At 37.2% G+C, this 25,837-nt stretch overlaps 2 protein-coding genes across 6 annotated transcripts in view; one reads left to right on the forward strand and one right to left on the reverse strand.

Annotated features, from left to right (window-relative positions):
- The window catches only part of LOC111056978, a 486,313-nt gene that overhangs the window by 337,695 nt on the left and 122,781 nt on the right, over positions 1 to 25,837 (reverse strand). The window lies entirely within an intron of this gene.
- The window catches only part of LOC111046227, a 30,672-nt gene continuing 5,586 nt past the window's right edge, over positions 752 to 25,837 (forward strand). Inside the window, exons 1-10 of one of the 2 annotated variants that reach the window (XM_039439623.1) lie at positions 752 to 1,031; positions 4,287 to 4,494; positions 7,365 to 7,682; positions 9,348 to 9,490; positions 11,130 to 11,349; positions 13,826 to 14,111; positions 17,681 to 17,871; positions 19,815 to 19,971; positions 21,669 to 22,279; positions 24,831 to 25,023. In XM_039439623.1, coding sequence (XP_039295557.1) covers positions 955 to 1,031; positions 4,287 to 4,494; positions 7,365 to 7,682; positions 9,348 to 9,490; positions 11,130 to 11,349; positions 13,826 to 14,111; positions 17,681 to 17,871; positions 19,815 to 19,971; positions 21,669 to 22,279; positions 24,831 to 25,023 — 2,404 coding nt within the window. In that variant the 5' untranslated portion in view covers positions 752 to 954. The remainder of the gene's footprint in view (positions 1,032 to 4,286; positions 4,495 to 7,364; positions 7,683 to 9,347; positions 9,491 to 11,129; positions 11,350 to 13,825; positions 14,112 to 17,680; positions 17,872 to 19,814; positions 19,972 to 21,668; positions 22,280 to 24,830; positions 25,024 to 25,837) is intronic. The other variant, XM_022331727.2, reaches the window with a different exon arrangement.

Below are 25,837 nucleotides of genomic sequence, written 5' to 3' on the forward strand. Positions count from 1 at the left end.
ACGATTGATATTTGATAGTATCGATAATTTCAATAGTATCGATTGTATTTGATAATATTGATAGTATCGAATTCTATCGATGGCCTAAAATCAATAATTTTTATATTATCGATAATATTTGATGATATCGATAGTATTAAATATATATCGACAAAATGCTATACTAACGATACTTGGAGTATCGATACTATCTATATCTAAAGTATCAATACTATTGATACTTGACTATCGATATTATCAATTGCAATCGATAGTAATCAATAATCGATAGTTTTGATAGTATCGAATGCTATCGATGGCCTAAAATCAATAATTTTTATATTATCGATAATATTTGATGATATCGATAGTATTTAAATATATATCGACAAAATGCTATACTAACGATACTTGGAGTATCGATACTATCTATATCTAAAGTATCAATACTATTGATACTTGACTATCGATATTATCAATTGCAATCGATAGTAATCAATAATCGATAGTTTTAATAGTATTGAATGCTATCGATAGCCTCAAATCGATAATTCTCATAGCATCAATAATATTTGATAATATCGATTATAATTGATAATATCGATAACTAATAATATCGATACTATCGATACTCGAAGTATCGATAGTATCAATTATCATCGATTTTATCAAATAGAATCGATATCATCAAATATTATCGATACTATAAAAGTTATCGATTTTAGGTTATTGATAGCTTTCGATTCTCATGTCTCCCACTGAAATCAACATCCGCCATCTTGTTTTGTAATTGTGTCTCAGTGATATCGGTGTCAGATTTCATTGTTATGATTTTTTATCACTATAAATAATATTACCGCTGTTTATCAATAAATCTGAAAGTTCTTTTTATTTCCTTAATTTGTGATCAAGAACTAAGTTGTGAATTTGGACAGTGATTATAAAACGATAACAAACTATTCTTCTACAGTAGTTATGGATGATGAAGACGAAGTTGATATTTTAGGAGATTTTACGCTAGAAAATCTCTTGACCAAAAACGATAATCGAATGTAAGTGAATAAATTTGTTAATTTTAAATTTTATAACTAATGTTACATTTTTACGGAGTATATTATCTTCTCTAGGAACTGTCATAAGCTGACATAAACTGTCCTAACCTAGACTGATTAACTTACTACGATTACAATTATTATTGCTTTACTAAACACTGATTCGCAGAAGATACAAAAATAACTCCTAAATACAACAAATTACAGATATGATACGACAAATAAATTACCACCGTTTTTTGAGATTGATTTATAACAAACATTTTTTAAGAAGTAAGCTTACTGAACATTCAAATTGATATGCTCTGAAAACAAATGTCTGCTATGGTACCGTATGCCTACTCTGTCTTTATTCCTATGATTTCATTCTCAAGAAGTTATTATTATTCTGTTTTTACTAGAATTAAAACTTTACTACGTAATATTGATTGTCTCAAGAACTGTTAGTTTTAATTGGGAATTATATTCTGTAGGTCTACAACTAAATCTGCTCAATATAACACATATTATGTTCTAATTCAATTTCAAGAATTATCCCTTGTAAATTAATTTTTGAATAGGTCAAAATTATCAATCACTCTATCAAAATCTATTTCTCATTTACAAGAAAAATAATAGCCCAATTTATTCCTTCAGAGAGTGTTCAATTTCCCTTCACCGACAGTGAGGACTGTCCACGTTGAAATAGCAGTAGAGAAAGATAGGAGAACAGCGTTGCCAATTCTCTACCTTGCAACTGCCTTCTATGAAATATACATAACAGATACCGGTATAACTGTTCATTTTTGTCTAGAATATTCCAATTATTCTTTAGTGTATGACCAAATTGGATACGTAGGCATATGTGCAAGTGCAAGCTTGTTTATACATGACCAAGCTTGCAGATGAGAAACAAAATGTGGAAAGAGCAATTGGAACACTCACACTGAACGCGTGCACTTGCTGGTTGCGTTTTGTGTTAGCGGCTCCATGTCCCCTGTGGGTTGGGGGAGCTTTTAGTCGGTTATCGTACTCAAGAATATGTTGAAAACCAGAATTCACCCACAGCATCCATGCTTGTCGTAGGAGGCGACTAAAATGGACCTCAAGGCAACTCCAGAAGTTGCCTTGCCTTCAAACCCACGGGATCTGCTCCATCAGGGCAGTTTTGGAGGGGCAAAAAGATAAACCCAAGAGACCAGAGATGTGTGAAACTCCAGGCATAAATGTGGGTCTAGAGGCTGAGTCGAGGTTGGCCGGGCGCCGGCGCCCTAGAGGCAGTTTGTCGTCCCATCTCTCAGCGGAAGGACCTACAAAATGGCCAGGAGTGGAACTCACGTAGGTTTGTGGGTGAAGAGGCCAAAACTCACCACTGCTCAAAGAAGGGCGGCCATTCAGGCAAAACTTCCTGGGAGAGGTGAGGCTTTTGACCCTTCAGAGTTTCGGAGGGGCAAAAAGAAAAACCCAAGAGACCAGAGATGGGTGAAACTCCAGGCACAAATGTGGGTCAATAGGCTGAGTCGAAGGTGGCCGGGCGCCCTAGAGGTAGTTTGGCGTCCCCTCTCTCAGCGGAAGGACGTACAAAATGGCCAGGAGTGGAACTCACGTAGGTCTCGAGGACTAATCAGTCTGAAAAGACTGCCAAGCATATCACACTGGATTGCGACAAGGATTGCAACCAGGTGATGAATGGAATGTTAGTATAGGGAATAACCCCTGGTTCTTGTAAAGGACATAGGTATTGGTTTGCCTAACATTTTACTTGGGATCACAATAAGCTTCGGTTGACGTGTGGGGTTCTTTGAACCTTTGGATCCGGCTACATGCAAGTCACAGCGAGTTTCAATAGCACTTTTCAATTTTTTTTCGGTTCATGCATGATCTGACTTGCACTTGCACATATGCAATGTGATCACACCCTTAATTTATTTAGTCCCATTTATTTATTTTCTGTGGATACAATTACAAATCAATCAATAAATGTTCAGAACCAAAAAAAGTACTGGCCGGTGTTCCACAAGGATCAGTCCTTGGACCTTTTCTATTCTTAGCTTTTGTGAATGATTTTAGTGTTAATGTTCCATGTTTATCTGTGCTCTATGCTGATGACACTACCATACTTGATTCTAATACTAGTGTAGAGGCTGTACTTGATAGGCTTGACTCCTCGGTTGAACGCTGCAGGGAGTGGTATGCTGCTAATTGTTTGACTCTCAATGAGAGTAAAACAGAAAATATTCTATTCACGCTTAGAAATAATTTAAGCAGGGAGCACCAGGAGTACCTGAAACCGATTAAACTGCTGGGTATTGTCCTAGACAGTGAATTAAGTTGGAGTAGCCACATAGAGCATCTGTGTAAGAAACTGTCCAGAGTTATGTATCTACTAAGAAAACTAAAATTTTGTTAAAGTAGGGAGGTACTTATTCTGACTTACTATGGTTTGTTTCATTCCCATCTCAATTATGGGCTCCGTCTTTGGGGTAACTCAAGTGATATGAAGAAGGCATTTATTTGGCAAAAAAAGCAATTCGCTGTATTGTTGGTCTAAGGAGTGTTGAAAGCTGTAAAAATAGTTTTATAGAGCTTGGAATCATGACTCTTCCTTCAATGTACATTTATTGTAACCTGGTTCATGTTAAAAAAAACCTAACTCTATTAACAAGTCATAGCCATCAGCATGAACCTAGAATTAGAAATAGGAATAACCTAATTACCCCATGCATCAGACTGCAAAAAACATTCAAAAGCTATAATTATCAACAATACTTAGGCCTATTATTCAATAAATTACCGACAACAATAAAAAATTTACCACAAAAAAGTTCATATCTACAGTAGCACCATGGCTCAAAAAACAGGCTTTTTATACAATTGACGAATACCTAAGTCATAACGTGAGCATCTGACTGTTTTATATTATATTTGTATTTATGTATATATGTATACATATGTGTACATGTTTAATGTTATGTATATATGTGTTAGCGGTACGATATATTGTTAGTATATGCAATGCTATGTTTTATCTTAACATGACGTTTGTTTATAACATTTGTAATGTTCGATGACAAGAATAAAGATTATTGATTAAATCGTATGAATATGATCGGTCAACATTGTCAATCAGTCACTCTTATCAAAATTCTATTCCTCATTTACAAGAAAAACAGTAACTTCCTTCAGAGTGTTCAATTTCCCTTCTACCTTTATCTTCTACTCATTTTTTGTAATCATTTTCTATGATTCACTCATAAAATCATTGTTTTTTGACAGTTGGTCTTGCTATGAAGGTGACAACGAGTATCCAAGCAGCAATTGGCTACAGGAGAGCACATCGCAATGTTGGCAAGATGACAGAACTCTATGTAGCTACTCGTCCACTTCGAATCTGTTGATGCCCAGCAGTAGCTCCACAGTTGGCAGCCCTGACAAGAATGAGACATGGACCGACAAAGAGTGCTACCTGCTGGATAAAGGACTGGTCAGTCTAAACTTCAACCAATGCTCATAGTTTGAAATTGAACTTATAGAATGAAGCTACAGATGAAGATGTGTTGGTTTCAAGACGAAACTGCAGTCCTGTGTAAAAGTTCATTAAATGTGGATGTGACAAAAATAAAACTGTTTTTTTTTTAATTATAATAGAAAAATTCACAATATCAATTCTCATTCAACAAATCAAACTTATAGATCTAGAAAAAATATTGTATAGTGAGGTTAAAGTTTATAGGATTAATGTTAGTGGAAATGGTTGAACGATATAGCTGCCAATATTCTCTTTATCCTCCGCCTTCTATATTTATTAGATACCTGAATCACATCTTCTTCCAGTCTAATGTCGATGTTACATTATATTTCTCAATTCAAATCCCAATTTCAAATCATACTCATAATATCTACTCCATCTTCCATATCTTATAGATATCCTCCGCCTTATATATTTATTAGATACCTGTGATTCAAGTTATCCAGTCAAAGAACTATTTTATAATAATGAGGTGTTTCTGTTTATGATGTAGACACATCTTATAGGCATGTCCACAAGTGAACAAATCATAGAACAATAAACTGCCATAAGGCATGACAACAAGTAATAGAATTTGTAGTTACTAGTCGAAAACATTCGAAGAAAAAACACAAAAACATGTAATGAATTCCATATTATATTAAAGCTGCAAATGACAAAAAAATCACAGCCAATACTGATTTTTATCTGCTGAAAGTGAGCACATATTCAGTAAGAGGACACACGGGATGCTACAGGATTAGAGGATACACTGGAGGCAACAGGAATATGCTGAAAGCAGCAATCAGCAGAAGTAGCAAGACTAAGGCAAGAAGTGGGCTATCTACTTACAGTCTCTGGATCACAATCATAAAACTCCCTCAGAGAATAAATGGGGCTCTCCTGAAAGAAAGCCTTCAGTCTCCTCTTCAAAACTGTCTTGGGTAGACTCCTGGCTGAAACTGGTAGCTTGTCCACAATTCTGGCTGGTTGGTAGATGAGGCTGCTCTGGGTCCTCCTCAAGGTTTGTGTGAGAGACTCTTCACAAGATAAAAATCATTCAGTATTTCTTCTTAGAAGCCTTAAGCTTTCATTGAGCTCTGATTCCTTAGTACTTGCATACCTTGGACTTTTTTAATTCCCTCATATCCACAGTTTTGGGCATAAAACTGTTGTGCCTTCTCACATAAGTGTAATAATAAATTGTACATCATTGAATATATAAATATTCTAAAAGTTTTTATGTTGAAAAAAAGTCAGTGAGAGTGTTCGACAACATGAAAAACAGAGAGTCATGCACAGAAAGTTTTTAAAGACTGAGGAAACAGTATTGACATTCCTTTTCCTTTCTATAATAATGAATAGCTTGCTCCATGTTGAAACTAATATAGAATCTCTCTCATTAAAGGGACTACATTAATCTCTCATTAATCCAGACTATACTACCCGGCATAGAAATGATATTTTAACCTTACGGGGCGCGTCCTTGGAACTTACATGAGTGGGCGTGTAGCAGCACTCCGTGCTTCCAAGTAATTGTTCTTGTAATAAGTAGGATGGCGTTCATTTTACAAAGTTGGGACATTCAGTACCTATAGTTAGCAACATTGGTAATACTATCTACATGCTCTAGATGTTGTTTACATTGTTTGTTTTAGTCGTGAGTTGAAGACAAACACTTAGGCACGTCCTATAGGCAGCACTCCCTATCTCTAATTTTCTAATATTTATGTATGTTATTTTCTAAGAGACTATCCCATTTTTTTAAAGTTTCATTATAAATTATTATATTTGCCTTGTATGATGTTTTTTGATATTTTGACAATAGCTGAAAATAAATTATTCTTTAAACGTGTTCAGTATCTGTATTCAATTCAATGAGTAACAATTTCCAGTATATTATTATTAAAAAATAGTATAACATGTTCAAGATATGACTACAATTATCCAAATTGATTATAAAATCACTTTTTATTATATAAACATCCTTTTTCTTCTAGCCTGAGCTGTATGAGGCTTAGAAACTAGGATATTTCAGAGGCAGCACTCAGTGCTGCTACGTGCCCACTCATGTAAGTTCCAAGGACACAGCGCCCACCGGAAGGTTGATCCACAAAAGACTTTCTAAAACAAGGGACAGTCATCTATTTCAGCAAATTAAAATTGACAATAGTCTTTCCTTAGCTGTTGAAGAGCTGCCAATAATTAAGTTCAAGAAAGTTGTGAAGAATAACGCTGGGCGTACACCGGTTAGTCGAGACAAGACTAGTCATGTTTAGTCACGTTTAGTCACAATACATCACATAGTTGCTTATGAAGACATGTCTAATTGCAATGACTGATCAGTGTGATTAAATAAAAATACACATATGTTGTCAAATTCTACACAGTTTTATTTGGTACAGGACCGTGGTTTCGTGTAGAATTTGACAGTAAATGTGTGTTTTCAATTAATTATGGAACGGTTCTGCAATATTGACAGTGACTCAGTCGAATTTTTAATCAGTGTGAGTTGCGTCACAAGCAACTATGTGGAGTATTGTGACTAAACGTGTCTGATCATGTCTTGTCTTGACTAACTGGTGTGTGCCTAGCCGTAGTTTGTAGAGAGAGCATATTATTCAGTAATAATAATATAGAGTTACCTGGCTTGCTCAGGTCTGGTGTCAGAGTTTTCAGGTCGCAACTGATCAATTTCAGGGCCTCCGACAGAGTACTCTGAATGTTCCATAAAAAGGCTGGAAAGGCTTTCCTCATTTTGTACTCAGTATTGTGTACAGTATATGTTTAATTCGGTAAGTTGTGTTTCTATTTGTGTTTTTCATAATTTATTTCGTGTTTTTCAGGAGCTATTTGGCCGTAGCTGGTCACGTCTTGCTCAGTACATTGGCAGCAAAACGTCTCAACAGGTGCGCGCGCGTGTCAAGAGCGGAGGCGGTGGCGCGGCAAACGGAAGCGGAAGCTATTTGGCGGCAAACGGCGGAGGCGGAAGTTATCTGGGGGCAACTGGCGGTAGTTATTTGGCGGGAGGCGGAGGTGGCTCGCTTTTGGCGGGTATCTCTACGACCGATCTGAGCACGTGTGCTGTGCTGGACAGTCAGCTGACCGGATTCAACTGTGCTGAGTTGATTGATGATATGCAGATACCGGCGTCTATTGAGGAGGTTGGTATAGAGAAAAAATATCTCATGGTAAAGGGTATTTATGCTCCAAATTTCACAGTTGACTCAAACAGTTAGTACTCCTAGTAGTTGTTTTTCGTGAAGCTATGTGACGCTGGTAGTATCTCATACTGTGCCGTTCTTACACTCTCACCTCAACAATACAGTAAAAATAGACAATAGTCGACAGTAATCAGCTTGAATTAACAACAAAACGAGCTCCAAGCACAAACAAAATGCATCAAGCTCCAATAGTTTTCTATTGTTTCCATTCTATATTATGAATAACGATTTTTCAAATCAATTCCCAGAAGATTTTATCATAGTGAGAAGATGGCATAAGAAAATATCCCATGGTATAAGTAGTTTATGTTTCAAATTACAAGCCGACTACTGTCCATTATTACTGCTTTGTTGGGGTGAGAGTGTTAGGCCCGCCGCAAAGTAGACCCACGTTAATCCACGAAAAGCAACCCACGCCGTGGGTTGCTTTTCGTGGATTAACGTGGGTCTACTTTGCGGCGGGCCTAAGAACGGCACAGTATGAGAGACTATCAGCGTCACTTAGCTTCACGAAAAACAACTACTAGGACTATCGGCTTCAGTTAACAGTAGAATTCAGAACATATAAGCCCTATACCATGGAATATCTTCTTATGCTATCTCCATGATTCTCTCTATGATCATATGCAATGCATCAGCATAATTTTATGTTTTTCTGCTCCAGGATTATTATATTTTACAGCTTAATCTTGTTCAGCTGTGTATAAGAATTGTGCTCATTGTAAATCATGTCAATTCCAATCATTGCTTTCTCCCAATCATTGTTTTGATGTGTAATGGCACATCCACACTCTCGCCAAGTGCGTGCAAATGACGACGAGTGCGTGAGTGTGGATGGGTAGTTTGCCAGCGCTCGCCTTCACTGGCCTTCGCTCCGATTTTTGTCGAGTGGCCAGCCGAGCGTCCACAAATGGTCACATTACAGTGTGCATGGCAAGACCAACGTGGCCAAGCTTTTGAGTTTGGCCAGCGACTTGACGAGAGTGTGGACTAGGCATGAATGACTCAACTCACACTACCTCGACTCGAATCGTACGACTCCAGTCGAGGATACTCCAGTCTCTCGACCTTACGACTTTTTCGCTCATTGTCACTACTTCAGTTCCATGCTACTCTATTTTCTAACCATACTTTATCAAAAATATAAGATCTAATACGTCACTAATTTGCATGTAACAAATTTTATAATAATTGTTATGACTATATTGACTTATCTAATTCGTATTATTGTCTTATCTAAAATGATAAAACATCACTTTCATAAAACATAACCTCACTTTCATTAAAAATGCACGGTACTAAGTAACTCAAGTCGAGGCTCGACCAACATGTCGAGTCGACGCTCGACTCAGTCTCACAGTCATGAGGTCGCGGAGACTAGAATCGACTGGTCTGAGTGTCGCCATTTGAAAACACATGCTGCATCGAGAAGAGACTAGAGTCGCAGTCTCTTCTCTACTTGAGTCGCGTAAATGTGAGTTGAGCCTTAGACTCAATTTTTGTCTCATTTCACGGTCAATGGTATAATTGTGCCTGTTATGATAAGTTCGAAATACTTTTGTGTTGATTGTGGTAATAGTTGTAATAATTTGTGTTTTGTCACAGGTGATAGCAACAGTCACAACTGCTAAGCCTACAGTGCAGAGTTCAACTCCTCGTCAGAGACAGAATTCAGGCAGCGTATCCACTTCTTCCTTCCTGAACTCTGGTCACCTGTCACACGGCTCCAGTTCTCTGCCTCCTACCAAGTAAGTCACTTAAATGTTTATATGTTAATATGTTTATATGTTGCGCATTTACGGCGAAATGCGGTAATAGATTTTCATGAAATTTGACAGGTATGTTCCTTTTTAAATTGCGCGTCGACGTATATACAAGGTTTTTGGAAATTTTGCATTTCAAGGATAATATAAAAGGAAAAAGGAGCCTCCTTCATACGCCAATATTAGAGTAAAAATCAGAATATAGAATTATTCATCATAAATCAGCTGACAAGTGATTACACAGATGTGTGGAGAAGCCAGTCTATCACTGTATTTGTATAAGGTCTGTAGTTTCAATCAAAGACCTTGGAGAGGTATGCATCTTGGGTTTACACACAAGTTATTAACAAAATGTTAATAACTTAATCTAGATTGAACGCAAGTTGACAAACACACATGTTCATCATGTGTATGATAAGTTATGTTCAATCTAATATAATCTAGATGGATTTAGTTATTAACATTTTGTTAATAAATTTGGTCCAATCGCAGCTTTAAGGTCTTTGGTTTCAATATTTTATTTTGCAGTCATGGTATTATTATGCGTGTCCATCAGTATCAATATTCTCACATTCGAAAAAACTAATTTAATAGGTGATTAAAAATAATCAAATGAACTTAATAATGCTGAAGAAATTATAATAATTTTGATTAAAAAAATTTTTTTCATTAAATGGAAAGATTATCACGGAACTGGATGAATATTATATAAATTCTGGAATAGAAATATATTCTATTCATTGTTTAAATTAACATAAATATTAATAAATAATGGAATACAAATTCAAACGTGAACTGATTTTGTTAACATTTAAAACAGTTGACATCAGGTACTTGTGGATGAGAATACTGCGTGAGGTCTACTGTTCACAGAGCTACTAGTAAGTCAGTGATAACAAGTCTATGATGATGATTCAATGTTTATTTCAGCCAGAAAATACACACAGTACACTAGGTCATGTAATTACAATAAAATTACAAATACAATAACAATACATAAATAAAGATAATACTCAACATGCAGTGCAACAGCAGGCTTCAAAGCTATTCTAGCAAGTCATTACATAGAAGTAAGTCAGTGAGCAGAAGTACATCAGCAAGTCAGGACTCATATAAGAGTATCTATAAACTTGTCTTGTACAGTGAAAATATTACCATAGAGCAAAAATAGCATTAGGAGATAGGCTTATCCCATTGTATAGGTCGTTTATGTTCCAAATGTCAAGCCGATTACTATCTACTACTGTCTATTATTAGTGTGTTGTTAAGAGTGTGAGAACGGCACAGTATGAGAGACTACCAGCGTCACATAGCTTCACCAAAAACAACTACTACTTGGACTATCGGTATAAGTTGACAGTGAAATTTGGAACATAAACGTACTATACCATGGCATATCCTCTTATGCCATCTTTTCTGTATGATCCTATGGTGAGATTCAGGTTATAAGTCAGCATCCAATTGACATTGGCTTGTTGCTATCCTTGTCTGTCATTAGACATGGCGTCTCACAAGTGTCCTAGTGTAATTCGAGCTTTATTGTTTATCAATCCATAATATTATTTTCTTTATAATATTATTCTTAATATTAATAAATATTTAATATTATTTAACTTTTCTGTTGTAGGAAATCGAGAGGCCGGCCGAGAAAAGAGGAGAGCGATAGGCGAGGAGGAGGAGGAGGAGTAGGAGGACAGAAGATGGTGAAAAGGAAGGAAGATAGGAGAAGAAGAGGTGGGAAGAAGAGGACTAAGCGTTCGAGTTCGGAAGAGATGCTCATGAATTTGCTGCATGCTCTGCCGGACGAACAGAATTCTATTACGCTGCCAAGCGGCGAACAAGTGGTACGTTGCGAATTATAATCATCTTAAATTACTATAGTGAGGTCCACGTTATAATGACAGTATTTGATCAACTTTGGTTTTGCTATCCTTGTCTATCATTTGACAAAACCGGTGGTAATATCCTTTTCTAGGTACACAACGATGCCAATTATGTTTTTGACAGTGTAGAAATATAATTAATTAATACAGAGAATCGGCATCGCTATTCTTCTATCTTTATCCACTGCCATTATAACGTGGACCTCACTATATCATTCGACAAAGCAGATAGCGCTATATCCTTCTCTAGATCCGCAACGTTGCCAGACCGTATTCCAACAATGTAGAATTATAATTAATGAATATTTTATCTCAATCATGAAAACATTTAATTCAAGCATTGAACATATTTTTTCTTGACGAATAAAATATAACTGGATAGTAGTTCTGTGAACAGTAGACCCCGCGCAGATATAAACCACAGTCCACAGTCTAGTCTCCTGTAATACATCAGAGTAAATTCTGTCCTGTCGTGTCGTGTCGTGTCGTGTCGAGATATCGGTGTGAAAACGTCGAATGGCTGATCGACAATAGCGATCAGGTTGACGTATCGATAATGCTAATCATCTGCTGTAAAACAACTACTAATGTAATCACCAAAATCACCAAAAGCTAATTTCCTACAAGATATACTGTCACTGGTCGGCTCAAGTTGGAAGCAGAGAAGAAAGCTGGGAAGAAAATACTATGTTACTTCAGCCCAGTTGCATAAAAGCCTGTTAAATTTTAATCGTGATTGATTTCATGAGATTAAATCAGAGAAGGATTTTTAATAATAATAAATTTGACTTTATTTCTGCGTGAAAATATACAAAACAAGTGAAAATTAAGAGTTATAGAAAACTAAGCATGCAGTATCATCATTCTGCTCCACTAGAAATGCAATGAGAAAAAAACAAACAATACAGCCAATGGCTTACTCTACTAGAGCTACACTGCGAACGAAAAATACATCAAAAAGACTACTCTACTAGAGATACAATAAAATAACAGTGGACAGCAACTCAAGATAGAAATTCACAAACTACAAAGATTATAATACATATACACCATGCAGAAATAAGTCATTACTGTATGCAAATGACCTTAAGAGAGAGGTCACGTCCGCATACAGGAGCACCTGACAAAACAAGCGTTAAATTAAACTGTTAGTTCTATGAAAAATAAGATTTAATATTTATTTTTCGAAAAGAAGGCTTCTCTGATTGGCTCTCGTTAAATTAATCACAATTAAAATTTAACCGGTTTTTGTGCATCCATCACTTTGAGTTATTAATAGCATGCAATTAATAATCCACTCAACAGCTGATTAATATTATGAATAATTACATAGTCTGATTTTCACAGTAATATTGAAGTATAGAGGAAATACTTGTTCCTTTAATATTATCCCTAAAATGCTAAATTTAAAAAAAAATACCTTTCATATACATCGATGCGCAATTCAGAAAGGAACATTCCTGGTAAATTTCATGAAAATCTATTGCTGTGTTTCACCATGAATGCGGAACAAACATACATAAATACATACGGTACCAACATACAAAGAAATGCAAAAACGTCGACTTAAGGCTCAACTCACACTACCTCTACTCGAATCGTACGACTCCAGTCGAGACTACTCCAGTCTCTCGACCTTACGACTTTCTTGCCCATTGTCACTACTTCAGTTCCATGCTACTCTATTTTCTAACCATACTTTATTAAAAATATAAGATCTAATTCGTCAATAATTTGCATTTAACAATTTTTTTTAATAATAATTACTATGAATATATTGTCTTATCTAATTTGTATTATTGTCTCATCTAAAATGATAGAACATCATTTTCAAGAAACATAACCTCACTTTCATTAAAAATGCACGGTACTACGCAACTTAAGTCGAGGCTCGACCTTAGACCAGTGTTATAGAATAGACACGGCCTATTGTATATCCATACTGAAAGTCGATGAAGCCAACATCTACTGCCATATCTCCAAATCGTGACGTCAGCATCAGATAGAAAACTTTTCTGTAGAGTTTGTTTACATTGTTTTCCATAGCAGATTGTGTCTATTTCAGCGGGAGCGCAGCTGGAGTTTACCATTTTAATGAATAATAATTCACATCCTTCTAAAATAGACACAATCTGAAAGTTTTCTATCCGATGATGACGTCACGATTTGGAGATATGACAGTAGATGTTGGCTTCAGAGGCTAGACTTCCAAGCGTGTCTATTCTATAACTGATCTAAGGGCTCGACTCAGTCTCACAGTCGTGAGGTCGCGGGGACTAGAATCGACTGGTCTGAGTGTCACCATTTAAAAACACATGCTGCCTCGAGAAGAGACTAGAGTAGCAGTGTCTTCTCGACTTGAGTCGCGTAAGTATGAGTTGAGCCTAAATCATAGACCTCACTTCGCTCGGCCAATTATTTATTTGTTGTTTTGCAGATCCGGATTCAGCCGAACTCTCAGGATGATGACGACGAGGAGATAGATATTGAGGATGGGGGCGACTGTGGTGTACTGGCACAGCAGGAGGTCACCACGATTGTGGACACCACTGTCGAAACCACAGTTGTGGACACCACTGTTGACACCACAGTCGACACCACTGTCGAAACCACAGTTGTGGACACGACAGTCGACACCACCACTGTAGTCGTGGATGACTTCCAACCGGAGCCAATAGTTGAAACTAAACTGCAAGTGCCCGTCTATACCACCACTCAATCAGGTAACTGAATGTCTGTTGATTAAATTTAGTTACTCATAACAACTCAATCAGACGACGGAGATAATTTATTTATTTATTTTCATACAAAAAAATAATATGTGCAAGCAAACAGGTAAAACCTGTTAATAAACAATAAGGCAAACAGATAAAACCTGTTAATAAACAATGAATAAATAATGTATCTGTTGATAAATAATGTACACTGTTAAGAGACGAAAATTGGAGTATCTGGGGCACATTATGAGGAATGGAACTAAATATCAGTTGTTAAAATGTGTGCTACAAGGTAAAGTTCTTGGCAGGAGAGGTCCAATGTTGGTAGGAGACGAATTTCCTGCTTGAAGAATTTTAGAACATGGCTTGCAGTGTCCAGCCCGGAACTCTTTAGAGCGGCTGTCAACAAAGTTATAATTATTGCCATAATGATTGCCAACATTCGGTAACGGATAGGCACCAGAAGAAGAAAAAGAAGAAGCAGAAGCAGAAGAAGAAGAAGAAGAAGAAAAAGAAGAAGAAGAAGAAGAAGAAATTTAGTGAACCGAATTGAAATTGTTACAACTAAAAGTTATTCATTTTCAATAATAGAGATGCACATCATATATTATACAAGGTTGTGCAGAGGAAACGCATGTTTTTCGAACCGCTAGTACACGGTGACGGGAGGGGGGTATTGTCCTTGAACGAATGTTGGCAAACGGCCCATACTATGCCATTTCAGTTTAACAATTCTGCGGTGATCTATTCTATTGAAAGTGATGTATCTAAATCAAATAAAGGTAGTCTCTATGGATATGAAATCATCCAAATGAAAATCATGTAACCTTTTAAAATCTTTCAATTGAGATAAAAGATTTTATGAAAATCATGTAACCTTTTAAAATCTTTCAATCGAGATCCAAGATTTTATGACCTCAAGATTTCTCACATCTGTACAGTCACTCCTATTAGCAAATTTCAGTAGATGTGGAGCGTTGGAACGTACAACATCGTGTGTTCGCTGTCGAACAGTTTTTTTTAGAAACAATGAATCTGTAATCACAGTGCAACGTTTTCCCGTCAATATTTTAGAGTTGGACGTCGAAGTGCAGTGCCTGATCGAAATACTGTACTCCGATGGGTTGAAGCGTTTAGAAGTACTGGTTATGTGATGGAAAATAAACCACCTGGTCTTCCCCGTTCAGTTCGTACTCCGGAAAATGTAGACCGAGCCAGTGACGACTAGTCCTGCGACCATGATCGTCTAGAACTAGTAACAACTGCCGTTCTGACTCGGTCTACATTTTTCGGTGTACGAACTGAATGGGGAAAACTAGGTGGTTTATGTTTCATCACAGAACCAGTGCGTCAAAAACGCTACAACCCATCGGAGTACAGTATTTCGATCGGGCATTGCACCTCGACGTTCAACTCTAAAATACTTCCGAAAAAGACGTTGCATTGTGACTACAGATTCATTGTTTCTGTAAAACTGCTCGACAGCGAACACACAATGTTGTACGTTCTAACGCTCCACATCTACTGAAATTTGCTAATAGTATCTGTACAGATGTAAACAAGAAATTTTCATGTCATAGAATCTTGGATCTCAATTGAAATATTCTAAAAGGTTACATGATTTTCATTTGGATGATTTCATATCCATAGAGACTACCTTTATTTGATTTAGATACATTACTTTCAATAGAATAGATCACCGCAGAATTGTTAAACTGAAATGGCATAGTATGGGCCGTTTGCCAACATTCGTTCAAGGACAAAACCCCCTCCCGTCGCCGTGTACTAGCGGTTCGAAAAACATGCGTTTCCTCTGCACCACTCTGTACAATCATTTTCAAATACTCACTTCTCTCTTTAAGGCTACGGAAATTTTTGGAACACATATTATGTGTTTATGTTTCATCACAGAACCAGTGCGTCAAAAACGCTACAACCCATCGGAGTACAGTATGTCGATCGGGCATTGCCAACTCTAAAATATTGACGGAAAAAACGTTGCATTGTGACTAGAAATTCATTGTTTCTTAGAAAACTCTCGACAGCGAACACACAATGGTGTACGTCCAATGCTCCATAACGACTGAAATGGCATACGGTAGTATGGGCCGTCTGCCAACATTCGTTCAAGGCCAATACCTCCTCCCGTCACCGAGTACTAGCGGTTCGAAAAACATGCGTTTCCTCTGCACCACTCTGTACAATCATTTTCAAATACTCACTTCTCTCTTTAAGGCTACGGAAATTTTTGGAACACATATTAAAGTTGTGATGGTTTTGTGTTAAAAAGTGTTGTTATATCAAATAAAAGGGTACTTGATATCCTTTGTTATGTTTCAGTCATTTTTAAGCTTGAATTCTTTTTTTAAATCTGATTCAATTGTTACACCTTTATCGATCTCAAGTAAACTGATAGCTGAAAAATCGAGTATCGATACCTGAGCTCTTACTGATTTTCTCTAGAGGAAAAATTCTTAGGCTAGCTACACACACATCGATTCTTATTCGTTCGATATTTTGCCGCCCTTATAAATTCTATTGGATTAAACGGATGATTTCAAACTGATGATGTTTGTCAAGTTCCGTTAAATCTTATGGAATTCATAAGGACGGCAAAATATCGTACGGACAAAAATCGATACAGGGCTTTAGACTCTGTTGCACAAAAGCCTGTTAAATTTAATTTATGATTATATTCCACGAGAACCAGTCAGAGAACGGTTTTCTGAGAAGAAGGCTTCTCTGATTGGCTCTCGTGGTGTTTAATCGGGATTAAAAGTTAACAGACTTTTGTGCAACCGGGTGTAAATGAGAAATAAAATTAGATTTATTTTTTGTAGTTGACTTAGGGCCATATGCTTAGGCGAGGCGCACACCAGTTAGTCAATACAAGACATGATCAGACACGTTTAGTCACAATACTTCACATCGTGGAGTACAATACTTCACTTCAATGTGGTACACTCACACAGAACTACTTAGTGTTAGAATTATTATGTAATAACATGACTTGTCTTATACTCCATGACTGGAGTCTTTAGGACGTAATCTAAAAAAAAAAAAAAAAAAAAAATCGTTGCTTATGACGCAACTCACACTGATCAGTAATTGCAATGAGACATGTCTTAAGCAACTATGTGACGTATTGTGACTAAACGTGTCTGATCATGTCTTGTCTTGTCTCGACTAACTAGTGTGTGCCTAGCCCTTGGCTCGGCTGCACAAAAGCCTGTTAAATTAAGTTTATGATTGAATTCCACGAGAACCAATCAGAGAACGGTTTTCTGTGAAGAAGACTTCTCTGATTGGTTCTCGTGACGTTTAATCGGGATTAAAAGTTAAGAGAGTTTTGTTGCTACCGGATGTAAATGAGAAATAAAATACATGTATTTTTTTGTAGTTGACTTAGGGCCATACGCTAACACTACGTTTAACGCTAAACCACGTTTACTTTTAGATATGATTGCATTTATCTAATGTGTTTCATACGGGGTTTAAAATAACAGCTGACATTTCTCCGTTTAAACCTAGTATCTTTATTAAGCTAATTGTAGTTTTGTATGGGGTAATTGCAGCGATGCAAAGTCACCAGGCAGCTGTGATGAGCAAATACATGCAGACGATACAGGAGCGACTGGAGAAGGTGTACAGTCTGCCCGCACCCACCCGAGAACTGCAGTTAAACCTGGACATAGTCAGTGAGGAAGAAATGAAACTACATCCTGAGTTCTTTGCCAAGTCGGAGAATTTCAATCGGTATCTCAGGGTGAGTTTTGGAAACAAGTATTATTCAATGACATTGTTTACATAACAAATTCCGTTACACAGGTCATTGAATAGAATACTGAAAGGACTCCTATCTATAGTGAGGTTCATGTTTTAATGGCAGTGGAGAAGGACGTTGAGGAGATCATTGCCGATTCTCATTGCCGAAATTGACTCCATCAAATATTTAGGTGTTACAGTAGATGAGAAGCTTACCTGGTCTCTACACATACGTTATGTTAAAAATTATCTTCTACATATCCTGAGAAAATTCTATTTTCTAAATAAGATTCTTCCAACCACCATTCTTAGACAGTTTTACTTTGCTCTTCTTGACTCTGAACTGAATTATGGAATAAGTTGTTGGGGCTCTACTTACATTACCCACTTGAGACCACTTATAACCTTACAAAAATCTATTGTCAGAGCTGTTAAAAAATCAGGAAGATATGAACATGCCTTTCCCCTTTTTCAAGATATAAAATGCTTGCCTCTAAGAAACATATATGTTTTCAAAGTTTTATACCTATTCTTTGTAATGTCTGGAAACAGTGGTCAGGCACTTTTCAGGGAGAAAACAAATTATCAAACTAGGAGAGTCACTTCTGATCTGCTAAGGCTTCCCAGGTCATATACCACTTGTTTCCAGAAATCGTTTGTATTTCTAGGTCCGAAATTTTTCAATAATTTACCTTTTGAGGCAAAGAGAATTGATAATAGGAAAATGTTCAAATATTACATTCTTAAATGGCTTAGAAATATCTTGCCTGATTGTTTAGAACACATGTTTTTTATTCTTTCTTAGTTTTCGACATAATAATTATTATAGTTGTTGTAAATCATATCAAAAAGTAATTAAGCCCAAACTGGAAATGTATGAGAGGTGAGTGAATGTGTGAGTGTGTGTTTTCATTTTTTTCTTGCCCAAAAAAAATTTTTTTTCCTGCTTTCTGATTTTATTCAATTATAGTATAAGCACTCCTGCTTGCACGCGTTAAGCATTATATGCTTACAGCAAGCTAGAGATATTCTGTTTCAAAAAAGCTTTGTTTTTTTTTGTTTTTTTTTTCATAATACATCATACACGTAGAAAGCCTTATTACATAAATTATATTTTATACAATTTCTTCAGTGCTTTTTGTATTTTATTTCCATTTCTGATGTTTGATGTATTTGAAATTTGGTATGTATTTGATTTTTGAATCAGAATAAAAAACAATTTGAATTTGAATTTGAATTTTGAATTTGAATTTCTCTGCCTTCTGCAGAGGACAGCTGATACCGGCTTATCCGATGTTATATTAACTGTTCATTCTTGTTTGAAATAATCAATTATATTTTATTCAATGATTAAGTCATACATTTTCATAATTCATGAATCCGGAGTTCTTTATCAAGACGTAGAACTTCAATCGCTAACTCAGGTTGAGTTTTGAAATCGACTTCCATAGGTCTCTTCAAATTACGCAACGCTACTCTGAAATATGTCCTATCTCCCACTGTTAAATCCACCAGCGTAGCTTAGCTTTCAGTTTTGGGAAATAGGTCGGCTACGTGTTATCATAGAGAACAAATAGCATAAGAAGATATCCCATGGTATAAGTAGTTAATGTTCCAAATATCGAGCCGATTTTTTGTCAACTCAATCAAACTACTGTCAATAATTACTGGTTTGTTGGGAGTGCAAGAGTGTAAGAACGGCACAGTATGAGAGACTACCAGCGTCACATAGCTTCACCATAAAACAACTACTAGGACTATTGGCTTGAGTTAACAGTGAAATTTGACCACAAACGGTCCTATACCATGGAATATCATCTTATGCAATCTTTTCTCCACGGACATAGGAGTAGGGAGCATATATGCACTTGTACCATGGACAAGTAGAATAATAATCAATTATTGTATATAATTCTAGTATTTTATATCCATTTAAATTTTCAGATACGGAGTCACATCGTGAACTCATGGCTGGAAACTAAGCCTAACTATGTTACCAAGACCTCAGTGCGGTTTGGCCTGAAGAATTGCGGAGATGTGAACCTCATCAGCAGAGTTCATGCTTACTTGGAGCAGAAGGGCTACATCAATTTCGGCTGTGGTGAGTCTGCACCTTTATGAGTTTGATTCCTTGGAAGAATAGGGTGGGCCGTCCACTGGAACCGATTTCGTCCGAACTAGCATCGGCCGAAAACTACCGAACGATCCCCCAACAAAGAAAGGAATAGATGCTCGTCCATTGCAACAGGTTCATACGTCCGTGCACGGCCGTCTCCGGCCGATCAAGTTTTCGATCCGATTTGAATGGGATTTTCCGGCTCTATCCGGCCGAACTACTAGTCGAGCTGAGACAACAAAGTGTTTCTTATGTCATCGAAATCCATTCGATGGATGAAATCTTACAGACTTTGTAAATACACAAAGAAGAATAATTTTTCCTTTTAACTAGCTTGCGACTTCATTTTCTGGTGGCAACCAGCCAACTGAACTGGACTGATGAAAACGTTTCCAGTGGACGACCGTATTCGGCCGAGTTGACGGCCGGCAGATTCGACCGATCCAACGGCCGAATGGATTGGTTAAATATGGTTCCAGAGGACGGTTACCCTAAAGGTGTGTACAGATATACGCGCCTCCAACACGCTCCGCAATCGCTCCGATTATGAACGTTACGGGAGATGTTAGCTCTTCTCGCGTTCCACTCTTGCTCCCCGGTCGATCATCAATCGATCTGCTCGTGTGACGTTCGGTTGAGGAGCAGAGCGAAAGTCTGTACGCACCTTAAGAATAGAATAGAAGACGTTGATGTTGTCAATACCACTACAATATTTGTTTCAAATCAATTTAAATTACAGAACCAGGTTTCATGGCAACACCAGCCACATCTTCAGCTGAATTAAATCATCAAATTATTAGGGTTGCACTAAAGCCGGTTAAATTTTAACCGTGATTAATTTCTACGAGAACCAATCAGGCATTTTTGATCAGACGGCTTCTCTGATTGTTCTCGTGGAATTAATCCCGATTAAAATTTAACCGACTTTCGTGCAACCGGCACTATGAATTTGATTCCATTGTTTATACTGTGGTAAGAGAAGTGTTTCAAATTCAATTTATTCACAGTCAACAATATAAATTGTAAAAGAAGGCTAAGTCAGAATATCTTATAGTCGCACAAATTTTTGACAGGAACTGTAGTGAGGTCCACGTTATAATGGCATTATTTGATTAACATTGGTGTTGCTGTCCTTGTCTATCATTCCACAAGCAGATAGCGCTTTCCTTTCCAGCTCTGCAATGTTGCCAGATCGATTTTTAATAATGTAGAATTAACAAATATACAATCGCAATCATGGTAATTTATTATTGAATAAATGAAAGATATACGGTATTTCCTTGATGATAATTATATAGTTGATTATTTCAAACAAGAATGAACAGTTAATATTACATTATAATATTATATTGGTATCAGGTATCCTCTATAATATAATTATTATATATAATATTATTATTATCCTCTATAGAAGGCAGTGGGAAGGGAGAGACAACACTGTTCTTCTATCTTTCTCAAACAGATTTGGCAACGTTGCGGAGCTAGAAAAGGATAGTGCTATCAGCTTTGTGGAATGATTGACAAGGATAGCAACACCAATGTAAATCAAATACTGCCATTATAACGTGGACCTCACTATAGAGAGATATATCTAATCTGAATTAGAGTATGAGGTATTGAGTGAGATGATGTGAGATTTGAATATGTAATTATCCTCCATTATATTTTGTTTTTTTTTACAGACCAATGTCATTACCGAACCGCCACCTCGTTTCAAATGAACAACCAGTCCAATGTGGGCTCAACTGTTGCTAAACAAACGGAAGTGTCAACTTCAGAAACCGTAAAACCGCCAGCTGAAACCGTGAAACCGACGTCAGAAACCGTCAATTTGATCTCAGAAACCGTGAAATCGACGTCTGAAACCTTCATACCGGCTGCTGAAACCGTTATTTTGACGTCAGAAATCGTCAAAACAACGTCAGAACCCGTGAAGTCACCAACTGTAACCGTGAAACCGCCAGGAGGAGTTATAGTTGAATCAGAAACCGTCAAACCGACATCAGAAACCGTGAATTTGATCTCAGAAACCGTCAAAACGACGTCAAAGCCCGTGAAACCGCCGTCTGAACTCTTGAAACCGCCATCAGGAGTTGTAGATGAGCTGAACCGGAAACAGCAGCGACTGAGCGGCCGGAAGCGAGTGCCCTGTTTCCGGTTCCGGTCGCAGGCGGACGAGAGAGAGACGTCCTCAAGGTCGTTGCTAATCAAGCGGGTGGTCAGAGAGCCAAAAGCACCCACGCGTCATCAGGTCGATCTCATCACGTGTCGAGAGTTTGGCGATCAGAATCCGGTAAGCATACTGCTGTTTTCTTCTTCTTCTTCTTCTTCTTCTTCTTCTTCTTCTTCTCCTTAGGGTAACCGTCCACTGGAACCGTATTCATCCGATCCGTTCGGCCGTTGTATCGGACGAATCTGCCGGCCGTTAATTCGGCCGAATATGGTCGTCCATTGAAACCGTTTACGTCACTCTAGTTGCCAATTATTGAATTAACTACTATCATAGCCACCAACATTTTTTCATAAACAATAATTATATTGAGATTTTGAAAATGAATAAACAAATATCCACTAAATTAGTTATCCATTACAATAATCTTACCTTCAACAATATCCACTAAATTAGTTATTCATCATCAAGCAATCTTTGTTCACAGACTCCTTTGAACATCACGACGATGGTATCTTTGTCTCGCATATCCCACAATGGCACATGCTCTTGAGCCAAACATCAATTTTTCATTGTCCATAGTTACAACTTTATAAAACAGAACAACTTCAAAAACAAAAACAAACAAGACTGTGAAAAAATTTTAGGTAAAAATTCTAGACACTTTGTTGTCTCAGCTCGACTAGTTAATTTGGCCGGATAGAGCCGGAAAATCCCATTCAATTCGCATCGAAAAATTGAGCGGCCGGAGACGGCCATGCACGGTCGTATGAACCTGTTGCAATGGACGAGCATCTGTTCTTTTCTTTGTTGGGGGATCGTTCGGTAGTTTTCGGCCGATGCTAGTTCGGACGAAATCGGTTCCAGTGGACGGCCCACCTTAGTCTTCGTGATCTCCTTCTCGTTCTTTTCCTTCCTGTTCTTTTTCGTCCTCTTCTCCTCCCACTTCTCATTCTCCTCCTTAGTTCTCGTGTTCTCCTCCTCCATTTTCCTACTTCTACAAGTTCTCTCTCTATCAACTCTTATAAATTGTTTTTCTAAAATAAAACCTTCCTATTCGTATGCATTTACATATTCTACTACTCACAAAGAATTATTTCAGTCATTATCAATATCAACATACTATATAAACAGAGGGATTCAAAAGAAATGTGTATACTAAATGGAAAAGACTAAGAAATTGTCAAAAAACCACAGATTTATTGATACCTAGAAAGACCGGTTTTGGTTATTACACCATTGTCAATCTCTGATAAATTAAAACCATAGAGAAACAATAGCGTAAGTAGATATCCCATGGTATAGTGCGTTTATGTCGCAACTTTCACTGTTATCTCAAGTCGATTACTGTCGATTATTGTAGATTTCTACTGTTTTGGGCGGGTGAGATTGTATGAACGGCACAATATGAGAGACTGCCAGCGTCACATAGCTTTATGGGAAAGAACTACGTGGACTGTCGGCTTGAGATAACAGAAAAAGTTACGACATAAACACCCTATACCATGGGAGATCTACTTATGCTATTGTTTCTCTATTCTAAAACTAAATACAAGAGCAGCAGAATTTATACTAGTAGGCGAGTACTGCTATTGGTCAAGGGCATGAACGCCTGCCATTGGCCCAGCTAGACAGTCTCCTCCCACTCAACGGTGTCACAAAATGGCGACTTAAGCAACAGACTCGCCATGATAACAAAATTTACTTTAAGAATTTTATCATAACATTGTAAGCATACATTAGTCAATAGTTTTTCCATTTACATATTTGTTTTATTATCTTTCACTTCAAATTCATTTATTTGCCATAAAATAATACAGATTGATAAAATAAATATTCTAACTTACAAAATGGCATTACCGGCAAAGAAAACTTGTGCGCCGGCAGTGAGTTCGAACAACTAGGTACAGCAAACATGTCAATAGAAAGAAAAAGAGTCTTATTCAAACCACTAGAATAAATAAAATTATGGAAACCAGGTCACATCTCAATACTTACAAACGATAAGACAAAGTAACAAAATCACAAGCAAATGACTAATTCAAGGAAGCCATGACAATTTTTTTTTTAATTTATAACACAAGAATGAAACACCACATAATGGATATAGATAATTTAAAATAAACATTTATCGTAATCCAATCCAGTATAAGATTCATTATGGATTTTGTAATTCTATTAATAATGAATTCAGTTGGGACTTTAATTATAAACAAGTAACACTGATATTCAAACTGACGTCTACATACACTTGAGCTGGTAAAGTCAATATCAAATAGTAATGGATTGGAGGGACGCAAATTATATGGATTATTCCTTAAGTTGAATGTATCACTATTCTTATTAATGAATAATATGATTCTTTTAACATATGTTTGCCTCACTGTGAGCACCTGGAATTTTTGAAAAAGAAGTCTACTAGGGTACAATCTTGGCCTGCATAATGCAGCTCTGATAAGGTGTTTCTGTAATGTGAATAACTTGTTTTCTTGGTTCTTATTTTGTACTGAAAGTAAATTTTTTATCATGGCGAGTCTGTTGCTTAAGCCGCCATTTTGTTTGTCTAAGCTATGAGCTTTGTCTAAAGACAGACAAGGATAGCATCCAATCAGGTTGATCAGGTGCTGATCTTATAACGTGAATTTCACTGTTTTCTTGTAATGTTCACTTTCAGGAGCCGTTCTGCCTGGTGATGAAAGGTGGTGCCCTGATAGTGGCCAATTTGCACGGTGCCTCCAACATGCAGAGCGAGGTGATCGGTCTGCTGGGAGGCATCTATGAACAGGATGCCAGACGGCTGGAGATCCATGTGGCAGTGCCTTGTCGTAGTTTGGCTGCTGATCGAGTCACCTGCGAAATATGTCCAGGTTGGTTCAGTTAATAGAATAGAATCATACAGAAAAGATGGCTTAAGAAGATATCCCATGTTTTGTAGAATTCATTCAAAGTTTGGTGTCGAATTATGGTGTTGTGTATCAGGTTGAGATGATACTGTATCATATTATGTTTATATTGTATCATGTGTGGTGATACAGTATCATGTGTGGTGATACTGTATTGTTTATGGTGATACCATGGAGAAAAGATAGCATAAGATGGTGTAGGGCGTTTTTGTTCTAAATGTCACTGTTAACTGAAGCCGATAGTCCTAGTAGTTGTTTTTGGTGTAGCTATGTGACGCTGGTAGTCTCTCATACTATATAATTATATATATCTTATGAGATAGTGCACATCACATCATTTTATTTACAAAGTAAAAGTCACACAGTTAAATTCAGTGCGTCAAGCCATTGGATGAAATTTAGTGTTGCTTGATGCACCTCGTCAAGGTTTCCATTGAATTTAAAAATTAAATGGCGCCACATTCACATACAGCAGAGTCAGCAAAGCCCCATTTATACATCAGACCTCCACATCTTCCATGGCCAGTGCGCATTCGGTTCAACCGAGTCCATGTTCTTCGTGGCAGTTCAAATCCTGCTGGTCTTATGGTTGGATCCAAATTCCAGGCACTGCCATTCTCAGCAAAATTATGCCAATGTTCTCTCCAGGCATTGGATAAGTCAAAGTTGGAGTCCACGGAATTGCATGGAGCATTCCTGGATTTAACCAGCTGTCTTGGCATATTTTTAAGGTCTTCATGGATGGGTAGGGTCTGATTTTTATTTATTTTAGCAAACA

The sequence above is a fragment of the Nilaparvata lugens genome, chromosome 13, assembly GCF_014356525.2.
Source record: "Nilaparvata lugens isolate BPH chromosome 13, ASM1435652v1, whole genome shotgun sequence".
In the NCBI taxonomy this organism is placed as follows: domain Eukaryota; kingdom Metazoa; phylum Arthropoda; class Insecta; order Hemiptera; family Delphacidae; genus Nilaparvata; species Nilaparvata lugens.